The sequence below is a fragment of the Bos grunniens genome, chromosome 3 (genome assembly GCF_055505025.1).
Source record: "Bos grunniens cultivar Pamir isolate PY7600 chromosome 3, Bosgru_T2T1.0, whole genome shotgun sequence".
In the NCBI taxonomy this organism is placed as follows: Eukaryota; Metazoa; Chordata; class Mammalia; order Artiodactyla; family Bovidae; genus Bos; species Bos grunniens.
The window spans coordinates 29,397,684-29,422,612 of NC_141167.1; the positions used below are offsets into that span (position 1 = coordinate 29,397,684).

The 24,929-nt window shown below is 52.9% G+C and overlaps 1 protein-coding gene across 5 annotated transcripts in view; it reads right to left on the reverse strand.

Moving 5' to 3' along the window:
* Positions 1-577: 577 nt before the first annotated feature.
* SSBP3 (single stranded DNA binding protein 3) overlaps positions 578-24,929 on the reverse strand; it is a 166,442-nt gene continuing 142,090 nt past the window's right edge. For all 5 annotated transcript variants that reach the window (XM_086389845.1, XM_086389836.1, XM_086389856.1 and 2 more), the window contains 11 exons: positions 22,698-22,764; positions 22,505-22,581; positions 13,757-13,821; positions 13,078-13,126; positions 12,430-12,465; positions 11,857-11,911; positions 10,465-10,535; positions 3,631-3,709; positions 3,391-3,419; positions 3,176-3,277; positions 578-2,332 (listed from right to left, as the gene is read on the reverse strand). In XM_086389845.1, the coding sequence (XP_086245971.1) occupies positions 2,303-2,332; positions 3,176-3,277; positions 3,391-3,419; positions 3,631-3,709; positions 10,465-10,535; positions 11,857-11,911; positions 12,430-12,465; positions 13,078-13,126; positions 13,757-13,821; positions 22,505-22,581; positions 22,698-22,764 (660 nt within the window). In that variant the 3' untranslated portion in view covers positions 578-2,302. The remainder of the gene's footprint in view (positions 2,333-3,175; positions 3,278-3,390; positions 3,420-3,630; positions 3,710-10,464; positions 10,536-11,856; positions 11,912-12,429; positions 12,466-13,077; positions 13,127-13,756; positions 13,822-22,504; positions 22,582-22,697; positions 22,765-24,929) is intronic.

A 24,929-nucleotide genomic window follows, 5' to 3' on the forward strand; every position in this document is an offset into this window, starting at 1 on the left:
ATCTGTCTAGCCCCACCCAACCATCTTCCAAGATGCAACCTGCACTGTTTTCTGAAATTCAGGTCGAACTGTGCCACTCTTCAAATCTTTCAAGGGCTCCCTGCTGCCTTGGAGGTGAAAAAATAAAATAACCTCCTGCGGCCCAGCACCCTAGGACCTGCAAAGCAAATTTCACCAGAAAGGAGAAAGCAGGCGTGGTTGCAGCCCACGCGGCCATCCTAGCCGACACCACCTCGCCACTGAAAACACGGCGTACTGGGAACCTTTTCCTGCTTTTCCAGAAAAATACGTTCTGGCAAACCAAAATGCATCAGCAAGATGAGAAACTGAAACTGCCTTTCAGAATGCCCCCAAATATTTGAAATGAGACCATGCCCTCCCTCCCAACCCATCATCCCCAACTCTCCACAGAAAATGCAGAATTAACACGCCCAGGAAAAGGCAGCCAACGCCTGGAACACAAAACAAGATCTTGTTGAGCACCAGGAACAGAATTTCTGCCCAGCCAGTCGCCTGGCATTTTATAACCAGTATAATAAACTCCAACCCACGTTCCCCCAAACATGTCAGGAAGGGCTGCGGAAAAAAGATGTCCCTTTAATAAAACGTTATCAACATATATCGTACACAAACTACAATGTATCATAATTACTTTTTTTTTTTTTCCTCTCTTAATTCAGAACCAGACTACAAGGTAAGAAAAAACACAGAAACAGCTACAATGTTCCCAATAATCCGCACAAGGTCTTTTTTCAGGCAGATGATATCTCACATAATATGATATACATGGATCAAAGGAGGGAAGAAAACGAAGACCAGCTACAGGGGAGAGGGGGGAGAGGGGTGTAACTGTACAAAGAATTCAGGTGTCTCAGGGCAAGACACAGAGGTTTCAATGCAGGGTGGTGAGGTGAGGGAGGCCACGAGTCACTCCTCCTGGGAGGGGACAGGCTCCACTGTGGCGTTTGTCGGTTTTTGAAAATAAAAACAGGTCCAGGAACAGCACACCTGTTTGGTTGTTGGTGTCCCCCCGCCCCCCACAGCTATCCCAAAGTCTCTCCATCCAGTTCCAAGCATATACAGAGCAATTCTGGTCAATATCCCATCTTTGAAAAAGAAGGAAGAATCAAGAGAAAAAAAAAAAAGAACACCCAACTCCAGCCCTGCGCTGCCCGCACACACGACGTGGACGATGCGAGGGAGGAGGACGCAGAGGTCACGGTTTCCACGTCCCAGGTCATAGCCATCCTGTCGGGGGCGGCCTCCCCCACTCCACTCCGAGCCACCACCCCGCTGGTAGGATCCTCACTGGGAAGACTGGGGCGGGGGCTGAGGAGGGGGCGGGAGCCCGGGTGAGGCGAGGTCCAGAAGAGAGAGGAAGCAGTCCTGGGAACACAGTGCATGCCAACCGGGTCACAGCGCGGCTCCGCTGGGGCAGGGTCCTGAAAGCTTGGGGGCCTGGCCCCTCCGGCCACGCCATGGGGGAGGGGGTCTGGGGTCCAAGCTGTGCAGCTGCTGTCCACCTCGCCGGGAGAGACCAAGCAAAAACAAAACAGGTTCCCGCCCCTCCCCCGCTCGCCAGCACAAACCAAAAACCCCAAGTGGAAAAGGGTGACTCGTTTTTTCTTTCCAAAACAGGCCGTTTGAAAGAAACCACCGATTGTAAACTGCCCAGTTTATTATAATTATTATTATTATTTTTAGATGGCTACAAAGACAGGTGAGATCTCACACCTAGACTAGCTTTCCTGGTGGAAGGGCTTGGGTACAGACAATGGGGCTTGGTTTTTTTTTTTTTGTCCTTTTTTTTTTTTTTTAAAAGAAGAAAGCAAAGAGGTGGATTGGGCTGGGGTTGGGGGGGCTTGCTAGAAGCTTCCATTTTTAAAAATTTTTCCCCCAAAAAACCCCCCTGAAAACAAATTAAAAAAAAAAAAATCCCAACAACAGCAGAACCCCAAACAAACAAACAAAAAAAAAAAACAGAAAAGTGTCAAGGACATCAAAGGTCCTTCGGGAAAGGGCAAGGGTGGGATTTTTCTGGTCATTGACTTGAAATATATTTTTATTTTGAGTTTTGTCCTTCATGTTTTATGGAATAAAAAGTTCGGCCTTTTTATTGCATGAAACTAAAACTGGGAAAGGTGGACGGGGTGGAGGAGAGGGTGGGGGTTGGGGGGGAGCAGGAGACGCCCCTCCCCCAGCTCCTGGGTAATGACACCTCACTTCTTCTTGCATAATTTCTGGCATCTTCCCGCCTGCAATGTCGGCTCTCTCAGCGTCTCGGAGAAGAGGAGGGGGGTAATCACACACTCATCGTCATGCTTGGAGAATACTGAAGGGAGAAGCAGAGAAGGGGGGTCGTGAGGGCCGGGTGTGGGAGCCTTGTGGAGGTCTGACTGCATACAGCTGGACAGGGCCTGTCTCAGGGCTGGGCTGAGACCCCCATGATGGCACTGGGTGGGCAAGGGGCCAGCAGGCAGGACTCAGGAACCACCCCCGCCCCGCACCAGCCTGTGTCCCTCACTTGCCTGCCCTGCCCCCCTTCCCTCTCCAAATCACCCCTTCTTTCCTAAGGAAGCCAGCACCAGCCCCTGCCCTCCCCTCACAGGGCCACGGACTGCAGAGGACTGGGGTCTGATGAGCTGGAGCACAGCCAGGGCACCCTGGCGTGGGAGCTGGCCTGGGGTTCTCAAAAGCTACAAAAACAAGACATTGGTTCTTCAGATGAGACTGTAAACAAGAAGCCTAATATGAAAAAACAGCCAGCCAGCTCCTCCGCACTGAGACCCCAGGAAGTCACTAGCTGCATGCATACCCCCTCCAGGAGAGGAGGATGCAAACTGAGACAAGGACCCAGCGGGCCAGGGCCCAGGGCCCGTCCAGCCACGCGAGCTTCTCCAGCGCCGGAGGCACTGCGCCTGCATGCGGACGCCTGGGCAAGGTCGGATTCGGGTGACAGGGCTCAGCACTGCACCGGGGGCTGCTGGGGGTGGGGGGAATCTGAGGGCGCTCCATTTTGTGGAAAAATAACCGAGGTCATGACACAGCTGCCAGGACACTGGCCCAGCAGACAGGTCTCAGGTCTCGGCCAGGAGACTCTGAAACTTCAGTCGATAGTCCCAGGGCCCAGTGAGGACCCGGAGGGTGAAATAAGGGCGGTGGTGGGCACACTCACATTGTCATTCTGGAAGGAGTGGAGGAAGTTCCCTCCTAGCTCGCCATCGTCCCGAGGGGTGCCTGGAGGATTGCTAATGCCACTTATGTTGTTAGGAGAATTCTGCGGAGAGACCAGAGGTGGTGAGCCCCGGGCCCCCAGCAACTTGCCACCCCTCCCGGGACGGGAAGGCTTTCTGGAGGGTGCTGTCAGGGAGGAGACAGGGACACACTCACTTTTGGAAGTCCGTCCATGTCACCTGACCCTGGAAGGAAGAAAGTCCAGTTCAGGGTCTTGCCCGTTCTTCTGTGCAGGGGCCTCCAAATGCTTCCACCCAAACCCCAACATTTTGCCAGAGGACCTTCTACCCAGGCAACATCTTCCTCTTCGGATCTTCCTGTGGGGACCGGGCTCAGCGGAGCCCGGAGCCGAGGCAGCGAAGGCTTCCCGGGAAGGCAGGCAGGGTGCTGACTTACCTAATGAGCCATTCATGTGGTGTGGCTCCATGCCGCCCATGCCCCCCATCGGGCCGTCCGAGCCTGGACCCATCGGGAACTGTGGGAGAAGCACAGAGCGTGTCACCTGAGTGGGCCCGCCGCAACCCTCGCAGGGCTCCACACCCAGAGGCACAGAAGTGCGGCCGCCAGGAGCTTCCACCCTGGAGGAGCTGCTCGCAGGCACACTCGGGCACTGAACGCCAGAGGCCAGAGGTGGCACCTCCCCTAAGCCTTCGGATTGTGCAGGGCAGAGGCCTACGCACACGGGAGGGAACGAACCAGGAGAGAGGGAGGGGCTGACCCAAGGCACCAGAGGCAACTCTCACACCAGGCCTCCCGGATCCCACCCTGGGCTCTTTCCATCCCCAAGGCAGTGTGTGGGGCTCACAGAGACAGAGTGACCCACTGAGCCAGGCCTGGGAATAAAACTACTAATGCCTTTCCTCCCCATTTTGCAGATGAGTAAACTGAAGCACAGAGTGGACCATGCTTTGGCCCTGTATCTCCCAAGTGGGAGATGGAGGAGTGGACCTCGGGCAGCCTGGCCCTGGAGCCATCACACGAGCCTCCTCCTGGCTCCTCCTCTGAAATGTGGGGGAGCTGGGGCATTGGTGGCAGGCGTTCTCTCCTTGGGGCTCCGTAGGGGTGCTCACTAGTGAGCAGAACTGGAGATGCAGATGGATCAGAGGGCAGACGTTTCATCTGCTCCACTCCCTTCCTCAGGCCTGTCTGGGACTATCACCCCCATCTCAGAAAAGATGCAACCAAAGACCAGAGGTCACAAGGCATGGCCACCAAGGGATAGCTGAGCCCAGCCTGGAGAGCCAAGGCCTGGAGTACCGACCAGAGGCAAGGGCGGACAGGGGATGAAGCAGCAGAACACAGCCTGATTGGCATGTGGCCTGTGCTGAGCGCTGAGTCACACCTGGGCCTCAGCCTGGAGGAAGAGCGCAGCCATGGACACCCAGCTACCTCACAGGATACTGAGATCTAGAGACGGCTGCAGACCAAGCATGGCTGCAGTTTCAGAGAGAGGCACTGGGAAAAAGGCAGAAAAATCACGATAGGCTGCAAGGAGGTGGCGGCAGAGCGAAAAAATAACTGAGGGTCAGGATCCGGGCAGGTAGAGATGTGTCATGGCTTCATTCCTGAAAGGGTCCTGCCTGAGCAGAAGTGAGAGCCCTCTTAGCAGGTGGCAGCAGGACCAGCTGGCGCAGAGACTGCTGTGAGGAGACTGCTAGGGTACCAGTTGCTGCCTCACCGACACCCACTCACATTGTCCTCGCCTCCCCAGTGGCTTCCCAAGGTTGCTGGTGGGCCGGGGGGCACATTTTGCCATCTGGCAACCCATTTCATGTTAATTAACCCAAGTGATAGGAGATGAGAGTGACCTACTTTTTAGGAAGCCAAACTCAAACACAGTCCTACCAGACCAAATACATCCAGAGGAATTCCCTGGCGGTCCAATTGTTAAGAATCCACCTTGCAATGCAGGGGACACAGGTTCGATCCTTGGTTGGGGAACTAAGATCCTACATGCCATGGAGCAACTAAGCCCACATGCCACAAATACTGAGCCCTGGCGCCACAACTGGAGATTCTGTGTGCTGCAACGAAAGACCTTGACTGCCACAACTACAGACCTGATGCCGCCAAATAAATAAAATACATAAATATTTTTTTAAATCCCCAAATTTGATAATATACACAATTATGCACATGTATTACAGGTGCATAAATATATTTCAAAAACAGGTATCTTATCTTATATGGATTTTCATGCTATTTTTAACCACATACGACCAACTCATTTAATAACTACACAATTCAGTGGTTGTTCGTGTACTTAGCAAGTTGTACCATCACCACCACAATCAATTTTAGAGCACTTTCATCATCCCCAAAAGAAATTGTACGCATGAGCCATCACTCCCCATTCCTCCTCGAATCCCCAGGCCCACACAACCATTAATTTATTCTGTGTCATAGATTTAGCTGTTGCTGCTGCTGCTAAGTCGCTTCAGCCATGTCCGACTCTGTGCAATCGCACACACAGCAGCCCACCAGGCTTCCTGTCACTGAGATTCTCCAGGCAAGAATACTGGAGTGGGTTGCCATTTCCTTCTCCATAGATTTAGCAACTCTAGTTATTTCATATAAATTGTATATGACCTCCGTGGCTGGCTTCTTTCAGCTGGTGAAATGTTTCCAAGGTTTATCCATGTTGTAAGCATGTATCATGTACTTCATTTCTTCTTATGTCCAAACATTCCATTTTATGTATGTACTACGTTGTCATCAGTCAGCAGACCCCGAGGCTGTCTCTACTTTGGGGCTATTGTGACTAATGCTCCTGTGAACATCCGTGTACAGTCGTGTGGACATGTTTCCATTTCTCTGGGGTAGATGCCAGTGAGAGGAATTGCAGGGTCACAGTAACTGCTTAACCTATCGAAGAACTGCCAGACTCTTCCACAGCACCTGCACCAGTTTATGTTCCCGTGAGCAGCATGTGAGAGTTCAGATTTCCTCCCATCCTCACCAACACCGCTCATTATTTGTCTTTCTGACTCTAGCCATCCTAGTGGGTGTGAAGCGTAACACACTGCAGTTTTGCATTCCCTTATTAACTAATGACATTGATTATTTTTTCACGTGCTTATTGGTTCTCTGTACAAGTTTGGAAAAATGTCTATGGAGATCCCTGGCCCATTTTAAAGTTGGGTTTGTTTTTTATTATTGGGTTCTAAGAATTCTTTACACGTTTACAATTCAAGACCCTCATCAGACACATGACTTGCAAATGCTTCCTGTGGGCTGTCTTTCACTTCCCTGACAGTGTCCTCTGAAGCCTGAATTTCACATTTTAATGAGCCCAGTGCAGCTACTTCTTGTCACTTGTGCTTTTAGTGTAGCTAAGAAGGCTTTGCTAACCCGAGTCACAAAGATTCATTCCTACGTTTTCTTCTAATTGTTTGACAGTTTTAGCTGACATTTAGGCCTAGGGTCCACTCTGAGTTAATTTCTGTTTGTGTATAAGGAAGTAGTCCAGCTTCATTCATCTGCATGTGGATATCCAGTTGTTTCTTCTGTATTATTTACTCTTCTGTTAAATTCTATGAAAGAACAGCTGAACTAGTGAACAGTGGCAAACAGCAGGATGACTAGTTGAACAAATGACATGTATAGGGAAAATATAACACTTTTATAATATTTGTCTTCAACACAGTAAATTATTTTAACTCTTTAAACTGGATATTTAAATGTTGAGAAGATGTGGCAAGTGCAAGAGCTGCGGCAGATTCTTCCCCAGGGGGCTTCAAGAGAGCTGCTAGGGACTCCTCTTACTTTCAGGCGCCCAACAAGGCAAATGGGGCTTGCTTTTCCACTAATGCTTCTCTGAACTGCCTGCAGGCTTCGGACACCTTTCTTTCACGTAGGGCAAAACTGGGAGAGAGTCAAGCAGAAAATGCACCGACTTGCCACTCTGCTCTCATCAAGCACTGGTGTCAGTCCAGCGTACCAACACCAAACTCTCCACTCCACAAGAACATCCGTGCATGCAGTGCTTAGGACTTTACTTAAGCACACAGGTTTTGGATCTGTAGGAATCTGCTTCTAGTTCTCCGAAGATGTCCATTCACTTTGTATCCAGGTAGGTTTTGGAAGGTCGGCCATTTGTCAGGCCCTTTCCACCTAGGAGCTCATCAGATGGGCTGTGCCTGCCTACGATGTCCGTCATTTCTAAACATTCCGAGCACACTGGGTGTCATCATCAATTAAACCTGTTTCTCAGGGAAAATGGTTTTTAAAGCACAAAGGTAATTTTAACTTGTGAGATATAAGCTGGATTCTAAGTAAGTCACAGTTTTAATAAAAATGTTGAGAAAGTCTTAGCTAACTTGGCTGCCCTTGCCTATAACACTTTATGAGTTCTCAAGCAGTCTCACTTTCAAAAGGTGAGCCATTACTCTGGCCGTACAAGGCTCTGTCACAGCCCCTCTACAACTCTGAACGGCTCAAGCGCAGTCCACTCAGCCTCACCTAGGCTCCTGGTGGCCTCTTGAAGATCATGAAACAGCTCTGGAGAAGCAGCAGCTATGTTTCTACTTTATTATAATTCCTTTCCACATTCTCATCTCACAGTGTTTCTAAGAGAAGAGCATCAGAGCAGGCTGACGTTTTCACATCTTCTCTACAGCCAGCAACAACGCCAGTCATCTGTGGGCACGTGTCCGAGGCCTTCTCTTTTTTTATAAACTCAAAAATCTGTTTCTGCGTGTTTTGAGCAAATCGACAAGTGACCAAAACCTTTCATTATGAAAGCTGGATTATCACAGGCAAGCAAACCAGGCCCCTTGGCAGCACCGTTAGGGACAGGTGGGCGGGGAAATTAGCAGGTAAGAAGTTCATGGGCTAAGTGGAACTTGCCAAATTAACTGCACTGTCTGCCAAACGTGCAGATAAACGAGCAAAGTGTGGCTTGTATTTGGACAAGAGAACAGTAATATTTTATTTCTCTTCCACACTTCATTAACGTCTTCTTCGCAGAAATCAAGATGACAAGGTGAAGCTCCAGTTTTCAAGTCACAGTATCTAAAAGCTAGGGACACGGTTCTGTTGAGACGGTCTGATCAACCACTTGATCTGAGGAAGAAAGCTCCCTGACTACCAGGATGATGCAAGAGGATCAGCTACACACCACGAAGGACCAACACGCTTGTCACCAAAATTCCCCTTCCTTTCACCCGCAGGACTTAGCTGAAGCCTCTGAACCAGGAAACGCAATCTTCTCAGTTCATGGAGCCGTCAAGGCACCAACATGGTGACAGTGACCATTTCAGGGCCCCGCCAAGCGTGGCAGCCACCTTTCTACACTGAGGACTGGTGTTTCTTTGGATGGCATACAAAACTTGTGATTGACTTAGAGGGATGTGCATGTCACGTCCCAGACAGCCATGCACTGTCCCACCCCTCCTCCGCCCACCGCTCTTCTCTTCCACGCCCTTGCCAGGACATGCCATCTTGGTTATCTGCCTCCCGGATGCAGGTCCGTGTGTCCTCACACCTGTCGTTAACATTCATTCAGGCCTCTCTTTTTTGGACATGTCAGGGCCACGCTGGGGCTGGTGGTCTCATCGTTCTCATTTTCATTATTTGAGCTCTTAGAAAACATGACCACGATACTCACAGTGTGAAAAATGACATGTGCACTATCTTGACACAAGGCCTAACAGTTAAACTGCAGGCAGAGTCAAAGGCAGATTCTGCCAGGGCCTGGATGCTGTGCGCTTGAGTGGTACCCCTTGGAGTGATGCAACATGGATGATCCATCATTGAGAGCCACAGACCACGACCGTTGGCATATGTGGTTGGGAAAATATGGCAACAGCGACCATGGGAAGAGGGGAGTCTATGCCATTTTCATGTGCTCAGTCCTGTCTTTGAGGCAGCTAAATGGGCCTTGTATATTTTTTCCCAACCTTCTACATCCATTGCTAAAACCTCAAAAGACTTTTGTGTCCTGGGAAGTCATCTCTTGGGACACAGGGCTTTTGGTGCTAAAACCCAAATGGTTGGCCACCCTAGGGAGAGGCAGGGGTATGGGAGGTACTGGCTGCCTTGGAGAGACAGGAGAGAAGGTGGTGGAGTGGCAGGTGAGGAGCGTGGATCCCACAGTTCTCAGTCATGGGATCCGGGTAAGGTTCGTCTTGGCATCCCCAGGTGGCAGGCCTACAACCACCTCCCCCCAGAGGCTGCAACACAGGCAGCATCCAGCATTGAGTAGCCCACAATCAGGGCTATTAGCACACGGGGTGATTCTGGAGTTACACCAGGAACGGAACCAGCAGAACCAGACAGAGCATCCTAAAGGCCAGAGCCAACCTTGGAGCCTCAAGCCCACGCTCTGGCTCCTCTGTCCCTGAACTACTGATGTGGTCACACGACAGCCTCCTTTCCACACCCTGAGCTCCCCCAGGGCAAGCCCAGTGGGATTCACCTTTCCTGCCTGGCCAGGAAGAGCTGCCAGACCAGCCCTGTCCTTAGGGAGCTCCCAGCCAGGAGAGGCAGACAGGCCACAGCTGGACGGTCCAGTGTGGGAACACAAGAGGGAGCGGTGAGCAGGGACCAGGAGAGGAGGTTTCCGAGCTACACCACCAGCAGGGTGGGAACACTGAGGGGCTGAGAATGGAGGGAGTGGTTTCTAGATGAGGGAAGGGCGCGAGGAGAGGCAGAGAGGTTACAGGATGTGGGAGTCAGAGGGCTCCCAAAGGCACAGGGCAGGCAGGTACCTGGAGGCCTCCGCCGCAAGCCCCACAGCCAAGGAAACAGACCAGAGAGGGTGAGCCATCATCACCCAGGGGTACAGCCAGTCAGCTGAGCAGGGACTGGCCCAGACCACCCCCCCAAGCCCCCTGCAGCCTGTGCTCTTCCTCACCAACACCCCATTCAGGCCAGTGGGGGTCCCCACAGTGAGGCTGGGCACCAGCAGGCATCCCCACAGTGAGGCTGTGCGCCAGGGGGGGTCCACACAGTGAGGCTGGGCACCAGCAGGGGTCCCCACAGTGAAGCTGGGCACCCTGCTCTGACCAGAGGGGTGGGGATCACTCCACCCGCTTCTCTGCCACCCCCTGCCAGCTATGAAATGGGAACCAAGCTGCCCAAGAGTTAATCACTTTTCTGATGGTTTATTTTACTCATCTTTGGTAACAAATGGCTGAAATCAATTAAACTTGCTTTCCCCTCAGCTGATGAAGTTAATTATGATTTGTTATGGTATCTGATATGTAAATTATTAGAAAGCAGACTTACGTTGGACCGGCTGCCTCCAGGCGGCACCGGATTAATCATTGTGTAGATGTTGTCACTGGAATTTGTTGAATCTGTAGAACAGTGGAAACCCGCAAGTCGGGGTGATTAATTCATTGCTTAATTAAAACAAACTCATGGCACTTGAACTCATTCTTTTGTATTTTATCACCTAAAATTTCCTCTAAGTACCAGCATTTTCTGGCTAATTTGTATTTAATGAAGATTCACAAAGTTTTTAATCACAGAAAATTCAACTGTGAAAGCCACTCAACCCTGAAAGGAAGGATTCCAGGGTTCTGGACAGCAGTGTGGACCAGTGTGGACTAGCAAAACCGTCTCGGCCCCCTCACTCCACTCCGCCCTAGACCAAGCGCACTCCCCAGATGCTGCCTGGGACAACCAGGCACAGCCCGACCACCACCTGTGTCCTCCCCGACCCCCAGCCGGCGGTGTTAATCACACTGGGAAAGAGTGGCAGCACAGATGACCGAGGGGCCACCCTGCCAAGCTGATGGGGCAGGAGGGAGAGGCAGAGATGGGGCTGGAGACGCAGTAACATATGGAGTGGTTTAATGTGACCCAGTCTGAATGTAGGTCATGCAGCTCATAAAAATGCAGCAGCAGAAAGAGGGAGCCGGAGTGGGAGCCTCACGGCCGCTGCCAGACCCACCCCTGCTGCCGAGCAGCCTTCCTGCCATGGGGAGCAGAGGAGGGGGCAGGAGGGACCCCTCTGTCTCCCCAATTAGCCAGAAAAGTCTCCCGAGGAAATCAGCTAACATATTTGTATCAGGAGCAGGCACCATACTTCTCGGGCAGAAATCCAACTACCTCTCACTTTTTATTTTGGGGGTGGGTAAAGATGGCATGCTGAATTCCTTCTAGTTGGTGGTACGCTATTCTTAGCTGGGAAAGAAACACAATTGTGATGCTGTATGTGTGTGACTACACGTGCCCTCTTCTACTGGAGAAAAGGGGAAAAAGGGATCTCTGATGCAGAGGACCAGAAACCAAGAGCTCTGGACACTCAAGAGGCATCACTCTGCAGAGTCCTGGGCCCAGGAGGCCAGAACCCCAAAGCCCCTTTCCAGTCACCTAGAGAAGCGACAATCAGGACAGGATTCTCTCTGACCAGGGGGAGTCAAGAGTAGTGAGACACCTCGTTCTTGGATCTCCTTGCTCTGCCCTGTCCTTCAACTGGAGTGAGGAACGCCCCAGCTGAAGCCACAGGGTGGGCTGGTGGCATCAGGGTCTCCTGCCCACTAAATCCCTGATGCCAAGATGCCAGGTGGGGGGCACAATGCTCAGAAAGAGTAGCCAGCCAGCCCTGGCTCTGTACCAGGCCCCTCCAGGACTTCCTACTTCTCCAGCGGCACCGTCCCCCAGCATTCTTACCTGCAGGACTAGGCATGATGGGTGTTCCTGGGGGGCCGCCACCACCAGGGGGTCCCTGGAGACAAGATTAAAAACTGATGTCAGAAACCCACGGTGATGACACATGGCGGGAGAGGCCACGAGCTCCAGCCACATCAGCAGTCCATGCTCACCCGGGACCCAGCCCATTTAGCTCTCACTCAGCTGCCAGTGTCCACACAGAACCCAGGTGTTTAAGGCCTGGGGGAACTGGACTCCCTCCTTCCCCTCTTTAAACCAGGGGGCAGCTGCGGGCATGCATGTGCACTCACACACATGGAGCCCAGTGAAACCACAGGCCTGTGGTGGAAGCTGACTGGCCTCCTGGTCAGTCCCCTGGATGGAGGTCCCAACTCTGGGTCTTGTGTGGGGACTTCTGGGACACCAGAAGGTACAAATACCTGCATATTGACAGTAGATTCTAGCACAGTTTGGAATCTGTGCTCATAACATGTCTTGAAAACAAAGAGACAAGGATCCCCCCAACCCTGATACTCTTGCACACGCAGTCACACAGGACTAGACATGCAATGCCCCAAACCTGCACACACTCACCACGTAGGTACCGGGTGATGAGGAGGAGTATGGAATCTAGAAACAAGAAAGGGGTGAACCATGGGTCAGAGACACCTCCTCCGACAGGCAACATGTGCTCTGCCTACCAAATCCTCTTGGGGACACAACCCCACTCTCGATGGGAAACATACTGAGCCACCTGGTATCTCTAGGAAGGCCACAGATGTGAGCAGAGTCCTGTTCCTCTACTGAACTGGTCCCAGAGTCTTGGCAGGGAACCGTGGGCACAGGAGACCCTCTAGTTCAAGGACAGGAAAGCGAGAGCTTAGCCCCACCCCCTGGCTTCCTGCCCTGGACTGTCTGCGCCAAGCGCCCTCCCAGCTTCCTCCTCTGAGTGCTGAAGGCCTGCCTTGCCAAGAAAGAGGAGGCCGGCAGAGTCCCTGCATGGACAGGACTGAGCCCGGCTTCCAGCTCACACCCCAGCTTCTGCAGAGCCCCTGATGGGTCTAGCGTGGTACTCCCAAATCTCTCCTTACAGATAGGCTGCTCCTTGGAAGCATCAGGTGGAATCCTGTTGCATCCCACTCCCCGTGACACCTCCAACCTGGGGACAGGAACCACCCTGCCCCTTGGAACCTCACCCACCCCTAGAAAACAGAACCCCCCACCCCTAACCTGGGTACTCACTGAGTTAGCACTGTTAGGATTGGGCCAGGGTCTGCCAGCTCCCGGGCCCCTGAAAGGAGAGAGAGATGAAAACAATGAAAAAGATGCTATAGATGCCAACATGGTAGTGCCAGCAGGGGCAGAACAAGAGGGCCAAAATCACCAACAGGAAGTCCTTCATACAGTCCTAGGACTGGGGTAAAAACATGCACTTCCATGGGTACAAATCTATAGACCCCTAAACATTACATGCAAGATTTGTGAAGAATAGCATTTCCTCTGCAAGTGCGTTTTCCTAAGAAGGACACAGATACTCACAGGGATCTACTACCGCAAAAGCGCCACACCATGAGGCATCATCGAGTGACGCAGGGCTCCAAACCGGAGCCTGCCTCTTACAGCGTGAGAGCCTGGGCGTTACGCCACCTCCCTGTGCCTTAGTTACCCCACCTGACAACAGAGCGTAAGACTAAGCGCTCCACAGGGCTATTATGAAGATGAGGTGAGTTAATCCATAGACAAGCCCTATACGGGGGTCTGTGATGTCTTGTCACCAGTACGCTCAACGTCCTCGCTCTACTGATGAGAAGACTGAGGTCCAGAGAGGTGTCAGTGATTACTGCGATCGTGAGTTTCTCAGGGGGAATAGAGGGTGGGGACTCCCACGGGCTCTGGGCTGCCAGCAGGGCTGTGGCCTTACATGTTAATCCCGGGCATGGCGGGGCCGAGGGAGTTGGGTGGTGGTCTCATGCCGCTGCCGTAATTCTGCAACGATAACCAAGGGTCAGTCTATGAGAAGAAGAAGGGGCACCAGAGAGAAGAGAGGGAGAAACAAACAGAACATAAGGGAGAGGGTTAGTCTGTGAAAGGATCTGATGAAAAAGTAATACATTCATCAAAAAAAAAAAAAAAAAAAAGAGGGCTGGGAACCAGCTGACAGGATCACAATGACAATCCAGCACAGGCGGATGGCCACAGCCTTTAGGCGCACCTTCAGGGGCTTCAGGATGGGTCTCTTGAGAGCATGCGGGTGTCCAGCAAGGAGCTCATGATGTTGGCTGGCACCTGCCCGCAGGTCTCAGGCAGGAAAGGGGAACAGACTCAGCAAGAGGACCGGCTGGTGACCACCAGCCACCTTAGACACTCAGGGAGAACAAACTGCCAGCAGACCAGGGGCTGCATGTGGAGGGGAGGCACGCATCTGCAAGGCCTGTCCAGCGGCTGTTCCCGAGCCTTGGTGTGGACAGACCCCACCTGCCCTGGGTCTTGGTTGCCCCCCGACGCAGTCGCCTGATTCAACTGTCAGCATGTGGGGCCCTCAACAGGCACAGGACTAGAAGAGCAAGAAGAAAATGGTCTGTCTGCTCAAGGGAATCACTGTTCTATTTAAGAAAAGAATCTGCACAGAACTTGGTCCCAACTCACCTCAGCACAACCCATCATGGCAGTGGGGTGGGTCAGAGGGAGTCTGGACCAGGTGCTCAGGCCTGTCACCTGGCTCATCTCCTGACACCACTCTCCCCAACTCCCCTCTTCCAGAGCTATTCTCTTTGCAGGAAATAAATATCTTGCTTCCCTTCTCTATCTGGCAGGTTCCTACACATCCTCCAATACCCAGCTCAAACAGTACCTCCTCTGTGAGGCCCTCCCTGCTCATCCCATGGGATTAACTGCTCCATCCTAGTCACTCCCATAGTGCCTTGTAACCTCGCCCCCCCCCGCACAGCCTGCAGCACACTGGCTTATGATTGTGGTCATGTGTGCAGCTCTCCCACTGGACTGTGAGCCCCTTTAGAAGGTGGGAACCCTATCTTAATGATCGTCCTATCCCTCATCACTCCACACATCAGCTGGCGCAGACTGGGCACTGAATCATCAGTGAAGGAATGGAGAAGCAAAGGAATGGAAAGTATAATGAGGCTGACTGCAGCCCGAGCTCCGCCTTTATAGGAGAATCTGAAAGTATCTGGCTGGGTGTTAATTTTAATGGCAAAGGAACAGCCAGCATTAGGTGTTTTTTTTTTTTTACTGAGCACGGAATATACAACCTCTGGTTTGGACCTTGTAACAACACCGTGAGGCTTGTATCATTCCCATTTTATAGAAGAGAAGACTGAGGGTCTGGTGAGAAAAAGATTTGCTCAAGGTCACAGTCAGCTAATGTCTCCACTGGGGTTTAATCCTGGATCTGGGGTCTCGGGGTCTGCTCTCTACATCAGACATCTGTGAGGGAGGGGGATACAACAGGGGGCTCGAGCCAGAGCTGACAAACAGAACCGCCTTCAGGCTGGTAGCGGGTTCTTCAGCCAGGAAGCATCTTGGGGCCACCTCCTTGGCCTGGCCAGAGAGGGGCTTGTGAGTGTCCAGACAGGGTGTGCACAATGACAGCAGCAGCACCAGGCTGGCTGGCACAGAGCAAGGCCCAGAGTGGATGGATGGGGGAGCAGGGGAGGGCTTCTCAGGCAGCCGGCACGTGTAGGGCCCCGCATCCCCTGCACCTGCTCAGAGCTGAGTCCCAGGGCCAGAAAACGTGTGCCTGCTCTGGAGCACACCGTAGCAGGATCTGCAGATGGCAGGGCCAGCCCATCCCTACTGATGATGCCACGGGTGGTGAGCAGAGCCTCAGATCTGAAGGCAGAACATGGGAGCGCTTGTCCCGGCTCAGCCTGACTCTTGGCAAAGCACCCAAATAACAATAAGGCTTCCTCCAAGCCAGGCTGCGCTACAGGCTTTGTATCACCTACATTTAACCCACAACCATCTCATTACCATCCCCGCTTTAAAGATTATGACACTCAGGCGCAGGAGCAGAGTGACGGCCCCTTGTGCAGCGATCATCATGGCTTCAGTGTGCAATCCCTTGCTGTGCTGCCTCGTCCATAAATTGGGGACAAAGAGCCCAGCCTCACAGGGTCATGAGAAGATCAAGTGAAATGATGGCTCTAAAGAGCTCCATCAGCCCTCAGAGATGTGTGCTGATATGGGACACTGGCAGAGAAAACACCAGAGCCCTCAAAGCTGCCCTGAGCATCAGGTCCTCCAGGGCCCTTTCTTAGCCCATGTAAAATCACTGAAGCCCCTGTCCACAACTCAGCCTGGCTCCCGCTGTTTCACAGCAGGAAGCTCATGGCCTCCCCAGGTAGCCACTCTTCCCGTGTCCAGCCCAGCCAATCCGAAAGGCCTCCCAGACAGAGACGTCCTCCAGGGTGTAGCTGTGTCCTGCTCCCACTCGTGCCCAGGAGAGTGGCTGCATGGAGCGGTGAGAGCAGAAGGCTGGCCTGGGGGCCGGCAGGAGCCCACGCCGCAGCAGCAGAGTGGGGTGAGGAGAGGATAAGTGGATACTCGGTCCTGAAAGCTGTCTGGACATGCAACCCCTAAGGGGAGGCTCCGGATGCTCTAGCTGCTGTGCTCAGCCGAGCCCTCAGCAACCAGCCCGACCACTGCCCAGGAGGGAGCAGGCCGCCAGCTCCTACTTCCTATAGAGGCCTAGACCCCGAGGACCACTCACATGTCCCACTTCACAGATGACAAGCTAGAGGCCCAGGGAAGCCAAAGACTCGCCACCCAAGGCCATACAGTAAGTCAGGGCTGAAAGGCAGGTTTTGGAGGAAAGTTTCCAAATCAGAGACTCCAGCCTTTTCACAGAGGATGGGCAGGCTTAGAAGCATAGCTTCAGACTCAGTAGAAATAATCTCTCTTCTCCCATTGCCCGCCTGCCCTCAGCACTGGGTTCAGAGGTGTGGTCGCCGCTGGACACTCCTCTTCCTCTGCCCTCAGCACCGCTCTGCAGGGATGGGGCAGCCAGAGATCTGGAGGAGTCTGGGGTGCAGCCATAGGGATGGCCACATCCACGGGTATGTGTCTGTCTGTCTGCCCGCCTATCTTCCCACCCGGCTTCTTGTTCCAACTAGGTCACCCCAGACCCTGGGCAGAGGGGTCGGACCCACTGTCAGGAACTCTATAAAAGGTCAGGCCCCGGTCTTTTGGCCTGAGTTCCGTGCTCTGGGCAGGGTGCACAGCCACGCTGGAAGCACCCACAGCTGGCAGGAGCTGCTGCTTCCTCCAACTCCTCGACACAGAGGCTCTTCTTGGTGCTGCCCGGTGCCTGAGAGAACAGTCTCTAGGACAGGCCTGTCAAGGTGGACTCCAGGCTGTCAGGCCATTTCCTGGGCTTTTGGACCTGCCCTCCACCCCCTCTAGTTACGCAGAGCCTGGCCAGCCCCACTGGGAGGCCTCCAAGGGGCCACCCCAGAAAGGGCCTCAAGTGACTCCACTCTCTCCTCACCAGCTGAGGGTGCTCTAGCCTGGTTTACAATCCTCCTGTCTCTTTCTGGGGTCTCTGCTCAGAGGCACTGAGTTTGGACTGTCCTGGATCAGAGGGGAGATGCAGCTTCTCCTGGTGGAAGATGTCTGTCTCTAGACGGTGGGTTATCAGAGGTTATCTGAATGTTCTCAAATGCCGGGATGGCGATCTGATTTCAGGCTGCGCTGACCCCACCTCACCAGGAATACCAGAAGCGTTGAAAGTGGCCCCATGGGGTCTGGGTGCCATACATTACTGCCACAGGAGCCTGCAGAGCTCTGGCAGTTTCAGCCTCATCCTAACAGGATTCACTTTTGAAAAATTCAGCCAGAAGTTCTCACCAGACACAGGCATAGGAGTAAATCTTTGAAGAGAAAATACAATTCAGTGGAAACACTGCCTCCTTTTCGGCACTGGCTGTTTCAGGAAACCAGAGTAAAATCTGCCCAAGACACTGAGGGCAAAGGGCAGGCTGATGCCTAGTTTACTGGTTCCTTTGTAACACTTAGGCTAAAATGCAACACAACCTCAAAAAGTACCATGTCACTCCATTTGGTTTTGTAGCCCCAAGCCCACATGTACCTATTCTTTGTTCAGAAAGTTCTAGAGCGGTTCCACTATTAGCAATCTTATTCCCCACTTGGAACAACAGGCTGAAGGTTTCCCACCTTTGTGTCTGGTCTCAGCAAGTGTATGCAGTGGGGCTTACTAAAGACTGCCTAAAGGGGCTTGGTGGTCTTTCTTAGCCCAGGCATTGCAAGACAGGGCTCCCTCTCTGAACCCAGGTTCCAGGGAAGCAATGGGATCCGTGGGGTGCCTCGTGCTGTGGTCTGTGTCTCACAGCCCCATGAGGAGTCCCATGAGGTCCTCATCCGGCCGCCCATTTTGCAGATGAGAGACCAGAGGCCTCAAGAGTCTGAGAAGCAGCCGGGACCATGTTTTCCAACACTAAGCTCTGAGCTCATCCCTCTCCTGTCTACTCCTCTGGAGTGACCAGGGGAGCACCCTCAGGGGACAGAGAGAGACAGGACTTGGGGGATGGGTCCTGTCCTCTGCCCAACTGCATCCTGGGGGTCCAAAACTTCTAGGCTTTATGATACCCACTCCTTGGCTGACCCCAGAGCCTGCAATCCATTTTATACCCCAATCTTGCCCAGGTCCAGGCTCACTCAAGGCCAGGCCTTTCTGCCCCCAGTGAGGGGTCAGTGATGACATCTGGGTTGCTCTGAGGGAGGTTTGGTTCTGGAATGTAATACCACACCCTACCCAGTGGGGCACAAGAGATATGGGAAAAGTGAAAGTGAAAGTCGCTCAGTTGTGTCCGACTCTTTGCGACCCCATGGACTATACAGTCCATGGAATTCTCCAGGCGAGAATACTGGAGTGGGTAGCATTCTCCTTCTCCAGGGGATCTTCCCAACTCAAGGATCAAACCCAGGTCTCCCACATTGTAGGCGGATCCTTTACCAGCTAAGCCATAAGGGAAGCACAAGAATACTATAGTGGGTAGCCTATCCTTTCTCCAGGGGATCTTCCCAACCCAGGAATTGAACCAGGGTCTCCTGAATTGCAGGCGGATTCTTTACCAACGGAGCTATCAAGGAAGCCTGATATGGGAAAAGAAGGAAACAAAAACACTAAGTAGAAAAGATATACGTGGACTTCCCTTGTGGTCCAACAGTTACGAATCCACCTGTCAATGCAGGGGACATGGGTTTGATCCCTGGTCTGGGAAGATCCCACATGCTGCAGAGCAACTAAGCCTGTGCACCTGAGCTCCAGAGCCAGTGAGGCACAAGTACCGAGCCCGTGTGCTGCAACTACGGAAGCCTGCACACCCGAGAACCTGTGCTCCACAAGAGAATTCACCGCAATGAGATGCCCAAGCACTACGGCCAGAGAGGAGCCCCTACTCGCCACAATGAAGACCTGGCTCAGTCAAAAATAAAAATAAATTAAAAAAAGAAAGATATATGCACCCCTATGTTCACTGCAGCATTTTTTAAAAAACAATAACCAAGATATGGAAGCAACATAAGTATCCAACAACGAATGAATGGATAAAGATGTGGTATACACACACACACACACACACACACACAGAAATACCCCTCAGGCACAAAAAAGGATGAAACCTTGCCGTCTGTGACAACATGGATGGACACCGATTGCAATATGCTAAATGAAATAAGTCTGATAAAGAAAAATACTCATGGTTTCACTCATATGTAGACTCTCAAAACCAAAGCACATGAATAAAAATAACAAAACAGAAAACAGTTATAGATACAGAGAACAAACAGGTGGTTGCCAGAGGGGAGGAGAGTGTGGGTGAAGGAGATTAAGAGGTAGGACATCCAGTTGCAAAATAAACTGAGTCATGGGAATGCCATGTCCAGGGTGAGGAACGCAGCCCATAGCCGAGGAGTATCTTTGCATGGTGACACAGCACAGGATCTACACCTACTGTGGTGATCAGTTTTGAAATGTCCAGAAATACTGAATCTCTAAGTTGTGTAAAGGCACTAACATAGTGTTGTAGGTCAATTACACTTCATGAACTCACAGAAAGAGAGATCAGACTTGTGGTTACCGGCGGCAGCAGGCTGCGATGGGGGAGAACTGGATGAAGAAAGTCAACAGGCACAAACTCCCAAGATAAATAAATGAGTACTAGGCATGTAATGTACAACATCAAAAATGTGACTAACACTGCTGTATGTCATACACGAGTGTTGTTAAGAGAGTAAATCCTGAAAGTTCTCATCACAAGAAAAAAAAAATTTTCAATCTCCTTAACTCTGTATCTATTTGAGATGATGGATGCTCACTGAACTTATCGTGGTAATCACTTTGTGATGTACGTCAAGTCACTATGCTGTACACCTTGAACTTATGCAGTGCTGTATGTCAATTATATCTCCATAAAACCAGGGGGGGGAAAATAGGAGAGATGTTTTCAGAGACCCTGAGGTTGGTGGGGTGAGGATGGCCAGCTGGCCTCACCCCTGAGCTTGCTTCTCCCACCCCTCTGGGCACCAGTCTCTGAGCCCACGAGTTCCATCCCTGTATCCTGCCCGGTGAGGCCAGGAGGGCCCCTTTCAGCAAGACCTCAGGCTGCAGGAGCCCCACCTCTTTAAACATGCCACAAGAGTGTGCCAGACTCCTGGTCAGGGACAGGGACACACAGAGACTCCTGCTGAGTCAGGAGGAAGTCCTAGACTTCCGGAACACTCTGGTCTTGGGCCGTCTGATAACATCCATTCCCAGCTTCTGGAACCTCAATATTACTACAGGCTTAACAAGTGTTAATGGCCTTTATCAGAAAAAATAAAAAAGAAACACAAAGCAATCACCCAGCCCAAGCAGATTGAGTCCTCAACACTGGTTTTAAGCCCCCTAGTTGGAAAACCCAAGCTACTTCCTAAGAGGCTACACTGTGCCAAGCCTCAAACCAAGAACTCGTGCTTCCTCCTATTAGAAACCCTACAAGGCAGTCCTGGTCTCCCACTTTACAGATGCAGCTGCTGAGTCTCCAAGAATCAGCGGGGCAAGGGGTGGAGTACACTGTCCTCTTGCATCCCCAAGACCTCCCCCAGGACATCCTGGAAGTCCAAGGCCACTGCTGATTTGCACACCAAGAGGATCTAGTGTGCGCGGCTGAGGAATCTGAAAGTTTCTGACTCAGGACAAGAATGCTGGGCTTCAGACCCTGCTGCCGTCCCACGGGTTCCTGTGGAGGTCAGCTCCAGCCGGCCTCCTGGCAGGAAGGGGCCACTCTGGTGGCTTAAAAGGAGCTGGTGAAAACACAAGCTTTGGGGGATTTGAGGAAAGAAAAGAAAACAAGAAAACCGGAGCTGCAACTGGTGTGGGCTTGCTTCCTTTCAGGATTATGGGGCCATCGAAAGACAAGGACCTCCCTAAAAATCTTTCAACACCACAGATGTTACAGCCATCACCGGGAAGAAAGCAGCGGCTGGGTGTGCTGTAAATACAATTCAGGGCAGAGTGGAGGACTGTGGGGTGTGGCAGAAGCCTCTTCCTACAAAAGAGACGCTGGCACGCATGAGCGGGGTGCAACCCCACTGCCAGGGAACCAGAAACCTGTACAGGGGCCCAGAGAATCCAAACACCCAGAGCAGAAGGGAGACAGACAAGCAGGCCTCTGGGCAGGGCAGAAGAGAAGGGAAGGAAAACCCCAGCACAGGCTCTCCTGCTCTCACTCTGAAACACCCGTCTCCTTACTCAGACTCTGGCTTTTGAGGGGCAGACTCCAGAGAATTCCCAAGGAGGGCAGAACACAGCAAATTCTCTGCCACAGCTTCTACAGGACCCAGAGCCACACTTAAATACTCAGAGTGGGAGCCAATGGTGAGAAGGTTCTAGAACAGCAACGGCCTGTCAGACCCCTGCCCGATGGTTCTATGGGACCCAGGGACCTGAGGGTATGGAGCTGGGTCACAAGGAGTGATCACTGAGGTGTTGTGAAGGGACAGACAGGGCACTAGATAACTTCTTCCAGAGGTTTCTAAACTGTCCTTCTTGGCAACAGAACCCCCCTGGGCAAAAGCAAGCTCAGGCAGGAGCCTGGGATATGAACATGGCAAGAGCTCTGGGTAGAAGTGCACTCTGGGGCCCTGGCCGGCCCAGCCTCCTCTCAGCTGAGAGGTATACCACTGAGAACCATGGCCACAGACTCACACCTCCCACACTGGACAGGTGGGGACAATGGGGCCTGCTGGGCCCACCAAGGTCACAGTGATTCATCCAATATCAGACAAATGGTGAGCTGCAGACAGAATAATATAATATCCTGCCTTAGGTGACCACTGAGCCAGCTCAGGGCCACTCGCCCAGGGTGGGAGGAAGCTCTGGGGACCCACAATGCTGTCTGGTCACACAGACCCCTGCCTTCCAAATTCCTCAAGTCCTTCCCATGGAAGGCCCAGGTGCCTCTCCTCCTAGCTCCATGGGACAGGGGTACCCCTCAACTCTGCTGGGGGGCTGCCCATCTACGGGCATGCCCTCTCCCCTCATCCTTATGAGCTATGAGACGTGGAAAGACAGACAGACTAGGAAAGAGGAGAGAAGGCGGGTGCATACAGATGGCTAGGGAGATGGACAGACAGACTGGCGGTTGGTTACCTGTGGGCCGGGCCCCATGGGCCCCATTCCTCGAGGAGGGTTCATTCTCTGCATTGATCCTCCCATGTTGGGGTGACCTGTGTGACAGAGGTGGAGTGACCCTGAGAGGCAGGAAGGAGAGGCAGACCGTGGGGGAGGAGGGGCCTCTCCCAACGGCCCCCATCCGCCCAGCAGCCCACCTTGCCCCCTCTACCTTGTTGTCGCGTGGGATCCATGGAATTGGGCAGCAGTGGCTGTGTCCCAGGAACTCCTCCCGGAGGCTGAAAGAGATGTAAGATACAGCTGAGCGCTGTTCCCTGCAGTGGGGGCACAGGGGGTTGCACCTGTCTGTCCCATCTCCCCACCTGACCATTAGGGCCACTCAGGGTCTCCCTGAGACCACTCCTGCTGCCCGAGGGCTGGAGGGTCCCCCAGGGGGCAGGCAGCTCCAGCTGGAGCTATGGAAACCTGCAGCATGCGCAGTTGAGCATGGGGGCTCCATCTGTGAGTCTTAGCGGGTTGCATATCTGCCGGAGCCGAGTGACACTCCGGCATTACCGCCCACCACACACCCCTCAGAGGCAGCACCGTCCCTCCCTTCTACCACCCAAACTCTAGTCTCTGCAATTTAGGTCAAACACTAAATTGGGAATAGGGGATGAACAAGGTGGCCTTTGAGATTTCGATGGGGGAGCTGAGGTCCAGAGGTCTGACAGCCCTGCAGGCAGGGCCAGGAAGAACACCCAGGACTCCCGACTCCTTCCAGCACATGAAAGGCCACCTTCCAACCCCAGGGGTGGAGGAGGCCTCTGGGAGAGGGTGAGCAGGGTGTTGGGTGAGAACCCATCCCCCGTAAAGCCTGGTGCACGTGGGGGATGCCGGTGTGATCTCTAGAGATGAGGAGGGCCGGGGGGTTCCTGAGTTAACACTTAGCACACTCGCTATGAAAATGCCGTCAAAGATCTTTATTTGAGACTGAAGTTCTTTTACTGCAATGTGAAATAAGAACAGCAGAAGTGGGGAGGAACCCCACGCCTTAGGACTGGTTACAGGGAGGTTACAGGTTACAGGGAGGAAAGCCTTTGTGAAAGCCGGGCACGTGTGTCAGGGGCCCTGGACTACCCAGGGTCCCCCAGCCCCAACTGCGTTGCGAGATTGGTGGGGACTATCGGCCCAACAGGGAATTCCCAACCAGTTTGGGAAGGAGGTGGTGGGAAACAAAGGGACAAAGTCTCACAGTTTACCTTTAGAATAAATAGGGTGTGTGCGCGCGCGTCTGGGGAGAGGGAGGCGTGTGGGAGGCCACGCCAGCCTGGGGGTACTTGCTATTCAGAAGTGGCACTCCATACCTGCCATCCCATCTGCCCAGGGCTTGGATGGTCTCTCTCTGGCACTGGGTTCTGACCTCTTGCTGTTCTGACCTCTTGCTTTCTGACCTCTTGCTTTCTGACCTCTTGCTGTTCTGACCTCTTGCGTTCTCCCAGCTCTGTTTCCTCCACCGAGTTCCCAAGCTCTGAATCACTGGGCTGGCTAGTGTCTGCCCACTTGGGGGTTTGGGATATTTCTGAAGCCTGGTTACAGGACTCTGAGAGGACGCAGGAAGGCCTGCCATTGAAGCTGTCTGGTTTGGGGGCTCCTGGGGTGCTGAGGTGCCGGGAGGTCTTGAGAAGCCCCCATCTAACTCTGGTGGAGTGGCCATGGGGATCAGAAACCTGCTTCCTGTCCAGGTAGCCCAGTGCTGACTATCAGTTCAGGCTGGAAGCTCTTCCTTGGGCTCCCCTAACCCTGCTGTGTGTCAGGACTCAGGAGCAGGGCAGGGCTGCCCAGAGGCCCAGGCGGGACCCGCAGTCACTTTTCTCACTGGACTGACCCTGAGATGAGGACTGGGCCTCCTCTACCAGGGCAGTAAGGTGTGTAGTAACCAAGGCAAAAGGGTCTTCACTGCAACAGCCAAAGCCCCAAGGTGTGAGAGAGAAGAATAACGGCTCATTGTACACGGGACTTCAAATGCCTGCTGTGCACACACCCTCAGGCCTGCTGGGCAGAGAGATGCCCTGGGGCTGTTCCGTGGGCTCCTGGAAATAGGCCCGTGCCTGCCTCCAGCACGGTGGGGTGGGTGCAGCAAGTGTCTGCCCAGGGGCCGGACGAAGTCCAGCAGCATCTGCTAGTCACTCGGCTGCGTGCCCAAGTTAGCGGCTGGGTGGGGCAGGGGCTCCACTGGGATGTGAAGTGAGGGCTGCCCGACAACCCCCGATTCTATCCCTCTTCTCCTAAACCCTGCTGAAACCCATCGTTCGCCATCCACTCAGCGATCCTTGCTTGAAACACAACAATGCTCTCTGTACAAGGCACCAAACCCCTAGCCAGGGAGGCACGTGGAGGATGGCCTTGCAAGACTTTTAAGTAGAAAGAAAGTGTTAGTCACTCAGTGGTCTTTGCAACCCCG